At 39.0% G+C, this 13552-nt stretch overlaps 1 protein-coding gene across 1 annotated transcript in view; it reads right to left on the minus strand.

The window, feature by feature from the left end:
* Window positions 1–13552, minus strand: part of TMCO1 (transmembrane and coiled-coil domains 1) — a 52419-nt gene that overhangs the window by 23379 nt on the left and 15488 nt on the right. The window contains exons 4-5 of the mRNA XM_028104666.2: window positions 9123–9169; window positions 7559–7626 (exon numbers count right to left, since the gene is read on the minus strand). Coding sequence (XP_027960467.1) covers window positions 7559–7626; window positions 9123–9169 — 115 coding nt within the window. The remainder of the gene's footprint in view (window positions 1–7558; window positions 7627–9122; window positions 9170–13552) is intronic.

The raw sequence follows: 13552 nt of genomic DNA on the forward strand, positions 1-13552 counted from the left end.
AGGCATATTTTGGTCCAGTAAAAGGAATTACTTTCAGACCCTAAAAACTACTCAATAAAAGTATATTGTCTCAGAAACCCTCAGGCTCCTCACTGTTGGAAATAATTAAAGAGAGGGTGGAAAATTATCTGCCAGAGGTACTACTGAAGAGGTTTTTGTATTGGGACAGAAGTTATTTGTGAAATGACTTCAGATCTCTTCTAATTCTAAGATGGTAACGTTTCAGCTTTATGGAAATAAGCCAGAATGAAAAGCCAAAAAGAAAGAAATAGCTACAAGCAGCACCTCCTATTGCTTCTTTGGAAATCTGGAAATTCAAGTCCCTCCTATCTAACCTCAGGCTTTTTTCTTAAAAGCTGCCAGCTGTCAATGAGTTCTAAGATTAAATCAAAGATTAAAAGGTATATTAGAGATGGTGGACTCCACACTAAACAGATGACACGTTGACACTCTGAGAAATTAAGTTAAAAATTGAATAATAGAGTCAAAATATGTGCTAGACTTCTCATTTCATATGCCAGCTTATAAAAAACAGAGATACAGTCTTTAACTTTTAGGTGCTCACAGTCTTAGACAAATGATAACATATATTTTTAAATGCACAGGCCACAAAGACCAGAACAAAAATATGAATTATAGCCCAGCAATTGTGCTCCTTGGTATCTATCCAAAGGAGCTGAAAACTATGTGCATACAAAAACCTGCACACAGGTATGTACAGTGGCTTTATTCATAATTCCCAAAACTTGGAAGTAATCCAAATGTAAATGGATAAACTGGTACATCCAGACAATGAAATATTATTTGGTGCTAAAAAGAAACGGGCTATTGGCCATAAAGACATGGAGGAACTTTAAATGGATATTACTAAGGGAAAGAAGCCAATCTGAAAAGGCTGTATGCTGTAGGAGTCAAACTCTATGACCTTCTGAAAAAGGCGAAACTATGGAGACAGTAAAAAGATCAGTGGCTGCCACGAGTTGGGGTGGTGAGAGAGAAAGGGATGAAGAGTTGGAGCAGAGGATTTTTAAGGCAGTTAACCTACTCTGTACAATACTCTAATGGTGGATACATGCCATTATACATTTGTCCAAAGTCACTGAATGTACACGAAGAGGGACCCCCTAATGTAAGCTGTAGACTCTGGGTGGTTATGATGTGTCAGCGTAGGCTCACCAACTGTAACAAGTGCCCCACTCCAGTGGGGGATGTTGCTAGTGGGGGAGGTCATGCATAGGGCGGAGGGTATACAGGAAATCTCTGTACCTTCCTCTCAATTTTCCGGTAAACCTAAAACTGCTCTAAAAAAATAAGGTCTTATAAAAAAAATCAATACAGCACTTGAATAAATAGTAAAACACTTACATTACATGAACCTCCACACCAGTATTGCAAAACAAAACAAGTAAAAAGCTACTCTTGCCAGTGTTCTGAATAAGAAAGTCGACAAAAAAAATAGTATACTGAAGAACAAAGAACAGTCTTCCTTCTTGCCAATAGTAGCCTTCTACAAGAAGCTTGAATATAATGAAGCTTTTTGTAACATTTTCCTCCTGAAGATACTGTATTTGACTTCTTTGATCTCTATAGCTTAAAGAAAAGGCATCTAGTATTTTATCTTGTACTGATGAACTGCATAAATAGTTAGGTATTTCAATACTGGTCTAAGGCCTAAAAACGTCATCAACAAGCAGTTGCTGAATAATTATATGGTAGATGCTTTTCAGATGTGGCCCTTGACTCAAGAGCTTTAAGCGTGGAAAAATAAAATGGAAATACATAAGACATCATGGAGCACATGAGAGACTGCTGTTTGGTGCTAGACAGTTCACGCGAGTGACAATGCTATGAAAATTCTGCAGAGAAAACCCATGGGGCCTCTGCTGATGAGGGAAGTGCTTTGTCCCCCACATGTTCTTGTATATAGCTTTGAAAACCTCGGTCCTCTAGAAATTTCATAATTATCAAAGCAGCAATACAACTATTATATTTTATTCATTTGGTTCTCATCATTATTAGGCTATCTTTAGTATTTCATTAAGTATTTTACCCTCTTCTGGTTGTTCTTTTTTTTAAGATTGAGCACAAGCCATGAGACAGAGGGAGAGGGAGAAGAAGACTCCCTGCTGAGCAGGGAGCCCGATGCTGGGCTCAATCCCAGGACCCTGGGATCATGACCTGAGCCAAAGGCAGATGCTTAACCGACCAAGCCACTCAGGCGCCCCTCTTCTGGTTGTTCTAATTCAATTCAGCTTAGAACGAGAGAGGGGAAGGAGAAGGTAGCAGGGAAGAAAGGAGGGAGGGGAAAATTTGGAAAGAATGAGACCAAGTTATTTGTCTGATCATGATTATCTATCTAGAAAATCAGAGAACCAAATTAAAACCTACTAGAACCTATCAGAGTTCAGCAAGATGGTCAGTTACAGAATAAAATAACAAAAATGTTATTGTAGTAATGAGCTAGAAGATATAAAATACATGCAAGACCTATTTAGAAAGAAACTACAAAAGCACATAAAACAGATTTAGCAGAAACACCACGTTTCTAGATGGGAATATTAAAAATTATAATTATAATGTCTAATACTTCAAAACTAATACATAAATAGAATAAAATCAGTCAAAACTTGAATGGGATTATCTTAGGGGAAGCTGACACATGAGTGATTCTAAAAATTCATGCGAAAGAATGTGTGTCTCAGGAACAGTGAACAGTGCAGTTAGAACACAATAGTTTGTAGACAGTAAAAAGAAAGAAAGTTTGAAGAACAGGCTGAGGCCAAAGCATGGAACGGCATGAAAGCCAGGTTAAAAAGTTTGGACTTAAGGCAGCAGTCTGAGTGGCATGATGCCACATAAGGATTTTAGAGTCAGAGACACATGAGTTATATTCCAGCTCAACGTTTACTAGCTTTGAGACCTTGGGCAAATTAAGTAACTTGGAGTCTCACATTCTCATCAGTAAAATAAAGACTGTAATTCTCATCTTGGAAGGCTGTTAAGATTACAAGGGCAACCTATATAAAGGCCAACAGTGGCCAACACACAGTTACTATTCCATCAGTAGCAGATGTGGTTATTAGACAATGAGTAACATGCTTTTGGGGATGGTTAACTTAATGCTGCAGTGACAGGAGGCACCTGAAGACGGACAGCAGCTAGGAAGCTACTGGCAAGCTCAAGATCAAGGGGTAATAGCAGAGAGGAAAGGCAATGAGCTGAAACTAGGATAAGAGCTGGTGCAGCATGGATGAAGAGGAGAGGGAGGAGGGAAGAAGAGAGGAAGAGAAGCAGGGAGGGAAGGATGGGCAGGTGGATGCATGGCTAGACAGACACAGAGAAGTAGAATAAACAGGAACTGTTAACTGATGGAACAGGACTGACAATGTTAGAGATAACTCAGTGTCCAGCATTAAATGTGGGACAGGGTAGATACACAAGAACTGTGCGCTGAAAGGACGAGAAGAAGGGAAGCAATAAAGCTTTCAATTCAAGGTGACTAGAAATGAGCACCACTGAAAGACACACAAGTATCAGGAAGGGCGCTGCTTTGGCAGAGAACATGATGGGTTCCAAGTGAGTCTCAAAAATAATGTAAAGAGAAATAAGCCTCTCTGAGGCCCAGGGACAGGCTGTTCTGCAGCCCAAGAAAAAGGCAAAATATAGCTGAGGTAGGGTGTTATTGTTATAAAATTTCTCTCTCTCTCAAATTTCTCTCTATAATGGATCTTCTACAAATTACAATGACCCCTACATAAAAAAAGAACAGTCAATTTTTAACGAATAAATCAATATTTCCTATATAGATGTCTATTCTATTTGAAGGGAATAAGCAGTGTGAGGGCTCAGGCTGGGTAATTTTTCTTTTATCTCCCACAGCATGAGGCGCAAAAAAAATGGCATGCAGCTTTTCGACCTGAATAAACATTAAAAATAGTTGAAACCTATAAATATTCATGTAGTACACTCACAAAAAATTGAAAACTGGAGGGAGAAAATCAAAGGAAGGCAAATGAAAATGATTATTGACTCAAAGGAGAAACATAAGAAATACGTTATAATACTTTGCAGTTATGTGATTCTATGACTATAATCAAATATATTAGCTTCATTTCGTAACTAAACCAACTATGGATTCAAATTAAAACCGTATGCCAGGCTCTAGTTTTAATCACAGAAAAGAATGAAAGAACTGGCAATTTCTTCCAAAAAGGTAATCTAACATTACCTCCTACTGTAAATAATGACCATAAGCCAAAATGATTCATTTCCATGTTTCACAACTTAGTTTACAAGTCAAGACTTCTCCCTACTTAAGCCTAATGTCAACACTCTCATCATTAAAGAGATATAGTCTTTGAAAATTAAATTTACATTACTAACCTGTCAATAGGATGTGCACAATTTTGCATTATTTTTTCCAAACGCTGTTGACAGGTTAATACTGAAATAAACACTCTCAATATTTACTGCTGATATTAGCCTGTCTTATTACAAGACTCTGAGATATCCCAGGCCAAAATAAACTACGACCTAAGAGTCAGTAGAAGAAGTTTTCATCTGGGCTAAAGCCTTTATTTGTTGGTGCAAGATGCTAGTGCTCTTCCCGTCTCAGTCATGGAAGCCCATACAGACACGGGGGCCAGAAACTCAAAGCAGTTTGTAATGCTCAGCCCCCCACATGGAGAGCAGCTGGTCTGGAGAGTCCCCCAGTCCCGTGACAGGCTTTATGGGAATGAGAAATAAACTTCTGTTAAGCCACACACATACACACGCACGCGCGTGCGCACGAAGACATTTTCATCAACTACATTCAGACTCATGGTTTTTGAGAATTTGGTTCCATTGTCATTGGTTCACTAACTAGTGTTTTCCTAAATGAACCACTGACATCTTGGAAATTAGTAATTATAATTAAAAAATTTTTTGATTCACGGGGTGCCTGGGTGGCTCAGTTAAGCATCTGACTCTTGGGACTCTTAATTTCAGCTCAGGTTGTGATCTCAGGGTCCTGGGATTGAGCCCCATGTCGGCTCCATGCTCAGTGGGAAGTCTGCTGGAGATTCTCCCTTTCCCTTTGCCCCTCCCCCTGCTCATACATGCCATCTCTCTCAAATAAATAAATCTTTTAAAAAATTTTTTTGATTCACATTTCAAATGGCATCAAATTCTGACCCCAGAATAGTATAGAAACCATGACAGAAGAAACTGGTGTATATTTACAAATATTTTTAAATTTATTCAATAAATATCTATAGAAGCCCTAAAACCCTAAGGATATGAAAACTGTCAACATGAGAAGAATATAAGGAACTTACGGTCTAGTAGAGGGAGACATAAATGTAAGTTCAGTAAAGAAATATATTAGCTTCATTTAGTAATATATTTAGATTAAGGAATAAAATAAAATGCTGAACCTCTAGCAAAGCAGGACTCAAATCTGTCACAAAAATCATACAATCAAGCTAAGGCCAATCAGAACAGACACACAGACACAACACTAACCTTAAAATATTATTTAAAACATCAGAAGTAAGAGAAAAGTAAGTAGAAGCATCAAATTTAAAAAGTACAGATGAGTACTTAGCCAGCTCTATACTGTCCAGAAAGCAATACTCGAAGAAGAATATTTGTGGATTTGAGTCGTTACACGGACACTCAGTAGTTAACTATAAAACCTTCCAGTGTTTGCTTTGCTTGGTAACTCATGGGGATATGCACCCAAGAAATGAAAGTACAGCAGGATGGAAAGAGTACTGAGTTTAAAATTATAAGCCAGAAATCATGAGACTTCTAGATACCCTAGGCAAGTTATTTCACCTTCCAAAGGTCCCTTTCAGCTCAAAAGGTCTGTAATTTTAGTAATCATTAGTTAAAAGGAAATTTTACATTCAAACCATGTGGACACCACCTCTAGTCCCTCACCTAAGTAAAAATAGCCACTCCTTTTCCCCCAACTGCACTTCACACAGATTTCTATTATAGCATCCATCAAGGTATTTGTTTATCTAGCCTTTCTTCCCATAAAACTGATTATTACTGAGGGCGGGGGCCACACCTTATTTGTTATATTCTGGTACTAGCACAATGCCTGGCACAACATAGGCACTGAACTGGTGGGGAGGGAAGAATGGACCCGAGGAAGGGGGGAGGTGCAGGGAGAGGAAGAGACAGACAGAAATGAAGCGGGGGAGGAAGAGTAGGAGGAAAGGAAGGAAAAGAAGGAGAGAGGGAAATTCTCATTCCTGTGGGATGATTCATGTGGGCCTTGAAAAGTAATAAATGACTGCTTGTCATCTTTGGATATTTTCCCAGTTTCTGTCAAAAACAGTTCCACAATTACTCAGGCCTGCTATCTGCCAGTTTAGACAACAGTAACTTACTTTATCATTGTTAAGACTATTTTAAGAGTCAAACATCTCTATATGACTACCTTCATTTTGAACCAGTATGCTAGTAACTTAAAAACACAGAAGACATATTAAATTCTTTTTAGAGGCCCCATAATACCTGGGTCTTTACCTTGTACATAAAAGATCCTTGATATTAAAGAGGACGAGAAAGTTATCATATAATTGCATTCTCTCAAAACTCCTTGATTTTGGTAACTGGATTGAAGTTATATAAGAGAATGTCCATGTTCTTAGGAAATATACATTTTAGTAGTTATGGGGGCTCCTGAGTGGCTCAGTTGGTTAAGCATCTGCTTTTGGTTCAGGTCATGATCCCAGGGTCCTGGGATCGAGCCCCGCACTGGGCTCCCTGCTCAGCACGAAGTCTGCTTCCCCTCTCCCTCTGCTTGTGCTCTCTGTCAAATTAATAAATAAAATCTTAAAAAAAAAAATTAGTAGTTATGGATAAAGGGGCATGAACCCCATAACATACTCTTGCATAATTAAGAAAAATACATAAATGATGCATGTATGAATGAATACATAGATGATATGGGGAGATAGAAGAAGAAAGAAAACGGAGCAAAATGTTAACAATTGTGAATCTGTATAATGGGTATATTATTTTTGTAACCTTTCTGTAAATTTGAAGTATCAAAATAAAATATTACCAAAAAAGTTAATTGCTGGGGGGCCTGGGTGGTTCAGTTGGTTAAGCGTCTGCCTTCGGCACAGGTCATCATCCGAGGGTCCTGGGATCGAATCCCACATTGGGCTCCCTGCTCAGTGGGGAGCCTGTTTCTCCCTCTCCCTCTGTGCCCCGCTTGTGCTTGCTCTCTCTCTCTAGTGCTCTCTCAAATAAATAAATAAAATCTTAAAAAAAAAGTTAACTGGGGCTCCTGGGTGGCTAAGTTCTTAAGCCTTCAGCTCAGGTCATGATCGAGCCCCGCATCAGGGGGTCCTGGGATCGAGCCCCGCATCGGGCTCCCTGCTCTGCGGGAAGCCTGCTTCTCCCTCTCCCACTCCCGCTGCTTGTGTTCCTGCTCTTGCTATCTCTCTCTGTCAAATAAATAAATATAATCTTTAAAAAAAAAGTTAATTGATCATAAATACATACACATATAGAGCAATAGTTAGGTAAAACCATATTATTAAAGGATACTCACATGGAATTGAACATTCCCATTAGGGCAGTAAAACAAAAGCCAATTGCAAACATGGATTTCATTCGGACCTATAAAGAGACCAACAAACTGTCATTTCACACTAAAAAAAAACCACTACTAAGGCACACCCAAAAATTTCGGTTTCACGTCATGTTTAAAAGACACTTCCCATAGCAACCAGCTGTTTATTGACTAATCCACCCTCCACCTCCAAGCCCTTCTCCTTGCCCCCTTCTGATGAATAGTATTGGGGTGGCCATGTGACCCAGTTCTGGCCAGTGAGCTACAAGTACTGAACGGGACTTTTAAAAGGGACAAAGCTGGCCAGTATCCCTTTAGGCCTTTTGCCCATTCTTCTTGCCTGGAATGAAGAACATAATGCCTGAAGATAAAGGATAAAATGCCATCAAATAACCAAATAACCATAATCTATGGCTAACCTAAGTCCTTAATAACATTACTGAGCTGCTACACCAGGTCAGGACTACCAACCTCTGGACTTCTTGAACAAGTTAAAAAAATCTTTATCTCTTTAAATCATTGCTAGTTAGGTATTCTGTTACTTGCAGTTAACTTCTTACTTAATTACATTAAGTGGTAAAAGTATAAATAAGCAAAAGATCATATAGATATAAGATTAACAATCGTTATCTCTGGATGACAGTTCTTTTTTTTTTTTTTTTAAGATTTTATTTTTAAGTAATTTCTACACCCAACATGGGGCTCAAACTCATGACCCTAAGATCAAGAGTCGCATGCTCTTCTGACTGAGCTAACCTGGGGCCCTGGATGACAGGTTTATCAGCAATTTTTCTCTCTTCTTTCTGTAGTTTCCAAATCTGGTCTTATAAACACTTAATAACTATGCAACAGAAAAGCTATTTTCAAAAAGATGCCCTTCTAAATTACAGCTTTACTCAATAAAATTGCAAGAAACAGAAGATGGTATAGCAAAGGTCTCTCCGAAAGCAAAGACAACTGTTGCACAGTTCAGATGTCCTGTGTTAAACATACAGAAATTAAATAGAAAAATTAGTCAAGCTATATAATTAGCCTACCTACGCCTTAGAAAAACTCTTGAACAAGCTCTACTCTTTAAAAATGATGAGTAAATGGGTAATAAAATCATTTTTCTTTACACTTTATGGTATGCCTGACATGCAGAACAAAAAGCCTCTTAAAGAACAAAGGCAACAGTAAAGGCCATCTATAATGCTCCAACTCAGATGCTGGTGTGACACAGGTCACCAGAAAACCAAAGATTCAGCAATGACATGAGAAAAAAAGAAAACAAATGACTTCATTTGAAACAGAAGGGCACAGCTAATCAAGAACTGTGTGAAAGGGACAAATTATGACCTCCGAGACAGCCCAAAAGAGCTTCTCTTATTACTGAAATGACGTTTAAGCCCAGAAGCATATTTTCAGTTCCATCTGGTCCAGGAACACCCATGACATGATTGGGTGAATTTCTGAAAAGGTAAGTATGTATTTAATGCAAATCAGAGTCTTATGCTATAAAACATTGTGTGGTTTACCACAATATTATACTTCAGACTCGTACCATGGATAGGTCTCTGTTGTTATTTTTCAGTTTCTCTTCTTGCCTCTCTGAAAAGAATGAACAAACTGGTTAATATACATAACGCTGAGCACAAAGCAGATGTTAAACTGTCACTAGTGACTATAAAAGCATTTGTCTCAGTGTCACTTAATAATAAGGTGAGCTGAGTACCTGTGATATTGTATACTTTATATTAGAAAATTCGAATGCAGCAGGGCACCAAAATATTTCAATTTAAATAAAAATCTTTAAAGATTAATTAAAAATTACCTCTGGTATTAAGTGTCTTAACTCTGTACATTAAGATATACTTTTATACTACACTGATGGAAAGTGTAAACATAATGATTGTACTTAGGTTTCAAATATGAGTTACTCATCTCTTATGGTTTTCCCCCTCTTTCAGTTTCTTCAAGAGAGCAGAGTCTAAAAGTAAAAGCCAATCAAGACAAATTTAAAATTCAGGTTCTGGGGTGCCTGGGTGGCTCAGTCATTAAGCGTCTGCCTTGGGCTCAGGTCATGATCCCAGGGTCCTGGGATCAAGCCCCGCATTGGGCTCCCTGCTCCACGGGAGGCCTGCTTCTCCCTCTCCCACTCCCCCCGGCTTATGTTCCCTCTCTCGCCGTGTCTCTCTCTGTCAAATAAATAAATAAAATATTTTTTAAAAATAAATAAATAAATAATTCAGGTTCTTTCATATTACAGACTAATTACTCTAAAAATAAGCATAGTTTTCTAGGTGAGTCTCTTAGAAAGCCAGAAAATTTCACATGTATTTTAAGAAAGTTGTTATATACACACAACCCAAACCGCTTAACGAAGTCTCAACTGTATATTAATGCCCTTATTTGCTGTATTCCATCAATATAAGGGATTTCATTGTTTCCAGGAAGAAACTGAGGTCTCGCGAAGGGGAAGTGACTTGGTAGAGACGCTGTGAGCACTCTGTGGCAAAGCCAGGACTAAAGTTCAAGTTTCCCAACTCCCAAGCCAATAATCTCTATGTACAGTATGCTACTGCTCTCTCTGATCAGGTATCACCAGGATTAATTTATTCAACAAATACTTACTGATTATCTACTATATGCCAGGCACTTTTCTGAGTACTGGGGATACACGAATGAATAAAACACACAAAAATCCCCACCCTCATAGGAAGATTACAAAATAAAAATATATCCTCTAAAATAAAAAAAAAATACACCATTAGAATGAACTGGTGTGAGAGCAAGTAAATTTGAGCAGGTGAAGGAAAGGAGGAACAGAAAGAGGCCTACAGGAAGGCTGGCTTGCAGACTGAACTGTAGTTTTTATTTATTTATTTATTTTTAAAAGATTTTATCTATTTATTTGACAGAGAGAGAGAGAGCACAAGTAGGCAGAGAGGAAGGCAGAGGGAGAGGGAGAAGTAGGCTCCCCGCTGAGCAGGGAGCCCGACGCGGGGCCCGATCCCAGGACCCGATCCCAGGACTCTGGGATCATGACCTGAGCCGAAGGCAGCCGCTTAACCAACTCAGCCACCCAGGCGCCCCTGAACTGTAGTTTTTAAACAGTACATAGCGGGATGAAGACATGATCCCTTGCCCTGAACTGCTCCTATCCAGTTTGCTCTCCCTGGAAGGGAAGGATATGGGCAGGAGAGAGTGGGATGCTGGAGATTTGTGGAACAAAATGAACAAAAAGGAATGGAGCTAAGGTCTATCTCGGGGATGGGAGCTGCTTTGCTATCTGGGCAGTCCTCTTACAATGTAACAAGATGTTTTTAAATTGGGGGGTTGAGGATTGGGGTATGAGATGATGAGAAGACAAACAGGGATAAAATAACTAGAGAGGGAAGGAACTACCACTACAAAATAAAAAGAAAGGTACAGGACATCACCTATGCTAGAAGCCATGGCATATCCCTGACTCCCTCCTTTGTCATCCAATCAAACACCACATTCTATTAATTATGCCTCATAAATATTTTTTTAATTAAAGATGTATTTATTTGAGAGAGAGAGAGAGAGAGCATGCACGCTCTGGGGGGGACAGGGGGAGGGTGAGAGGGAGAGGGAATCTCAAGCAGACTCCCTGCTGAGCAGGGAGCCTGAGGCAGGGCTCAATCCCGGGACTCAGAGATCATGACCTGAGCCAAAACCAAGAGTCGCTTAACTGACCGAGCCCCCCAGGCACCCCACATACCTCATAAATATTTATGAAACCCTCACCTCCTCACTACCATGTCCTTAGGATTTCTAACCCTGTATTACTTCAAGTCTCCTAGCATCTCAGTGTCTCCAAACTTGCTCCCTCACATTCATCTCCCACATAGCTGCCCGTCAGATCTACCTAAAATGTAAAGCTGACCAAAATTATGATACTCCCCAGCTTAAAATTCTGGCATGGCCTTTCATCCCTATAAGGTCATGTTCCAGTATCACCTGCAAGTCTGATGTCTGTCCTTACAGCCTCATTTCCAATCCCTCATATGAACTGTTAGGTTCCTGCAATACCAAACAAGTGTAAGCTGCTCTCTATGTGAAGCTTTTCTCTAGATCCAGTGTCTTTGTTCATGAAGTCCTTTCTACTTGGGTGACCAACTGTCCCAGTTTTCTCAGGACTGTTCCGGTTTTAGCTCTAAAAACCACATATCCCAAGAAACTCCTCAGTCTCGACCAACTGGGATTTCTACCTAGAATGTTTTACCCTGTCCCTATCCAAACCTTCCTGGCTAGCTAGTACTCAACTTTAAGCCTCAGCTCTCTGTCACCTCCTTTTCAATAATGTTCCATAGAGCTTTCTGTAATTATGAAGATATTCTGTATCTGTGCTGTCAATAAAGTAGTCACTAATTACATGTGGCTCCTGAGCAAATGAAATGTGACCAGTGTGACTGAGGAACTAAAATTTTAACTTCATTTAACTTTAATTAATTAATTAATTTATTTATTTTTAAAGATTTTTAATTATTTTAGAGAGAGAGAGAATGAAGAGAAAGAGCATGAGGGGGGTAGGGTGAGAGGGAGAAGCAGACTCCCTGCTGAGCAGGGAGCCTGATGCGGGACTCGATCCCGGGACTCCAGGATCATGACCTGAGCCGAAGGCAGTCGCTTAATGACTGAGCCACCCAGGCGCCCTAACTTTGATTATTTAAAAAGCCAAATGTAGCTAATGACTGCTGTACTAGACACTAGAAGTCCTTTCTTTATGCTTCCAGAATATTTCATGCACATCTTTATCATTATACTGAGTTTGTACATTCTCTTATAATGATCTATTCACATACCTATCAACCGAACTAGATGAAAGGTTCCTGGAGAACAAGAAATCTCTATGTCTTCTTTATCTCTCCATCCTCAGTAACTGTCATGTAGTTAGCTGCTCAACATTGTAGAATGTGCTCAATATTGTTTCATGAATGATTCAGCAATATAATAAAACCTGATCTGAAGATACAGCATACCAAAAATCCTTTTCTAGGGAAAGTAGTCCTTTTTGGGGGGAGGGGTAAGTCCTTTATGATGAAGCTAATAGCTTGAATAGACAGAAGAAGCACAAAGAGCCTAAAAGTTGACAGCAAATTGAGGTGACAGTTTTTCTGAAGCTAAGTCCACACAGAAACAGTAACCGTAAATAGACAGTGTGTTTACACAGCTTAATAATACAGCAGCACAGGATTATGCTATTGTTACTAAATACCTACCATACACAAAGTTGTTTTAGTCGGTTTCAAATAATTCAAAAATAAGTTAATATTCACTTGGTTCTGGAGGAGGTGAAAGATACAAATATCTTCGATGTTTGCTTTCCCTCCTACCTATCTCTGATAAATTCATGGCACAGCACTATCAGCTACACAAGATTTAGTTGGATGGGAGAGCAGCAGTAGCTAAGACTAATTCTCAGCACAGGGATTTTATTCATGGACAACTAACAGCTGATTATGTCTGAGGCTACCTTATATACTCTCGTGACTCCACTCTTCACTAGGGACCATTCCCAACAGACTAGAACAAAAAAGATAGTATATAAAAAGGTAAAGTTGATTTTAAAAAGGATGCCTCTGTAGAGAAAAGGGACAAAAAGAAGAAATGGTATAAAGAAACAACAAACTAAATATATTTAACAGGGAAACACTATACATGCAAAATTTCATCTGAAATGAACCTGATCTGTTTGTGGGTAGGAAATGCTAAGATGCCTCAAGAAGCACAAACATTATAAAAACAAGGAAGTTAATATTCAAATGTCCAGGACAATATAACAGTCTTCAGAAATCCAAAAATGCCCATTTGAGAAAGAGCAAATCCGATCTAACAGAAATGTTACCAGTAGGGAAACAATTTCAGGTACTCCCCAAGTTATGAACAATAAACTTCTAAATATCCCCATTAAGCCATATTTAGCTTTATATACCTCTCCTTCTTCCACTAACCCCCCAAAACTGA

This window comes from Eumetopias jubatus, unplaced genomic scaffold, assembly GCF_037043125.1.
Source record: "Eumetopias jubatus isolate StellerSeaLion01/CBP00866 unplaced genomic scaffold, mEumJub1_p1.0 scaffold_12, whole genome shotgun sequence".
NCBI classification, from domain to species: Eukaryota; Metazoa; Chordata; class Mammalia; order Carnivora; family Otariidae; genus Eumetopias; species Eumetopias jubatus.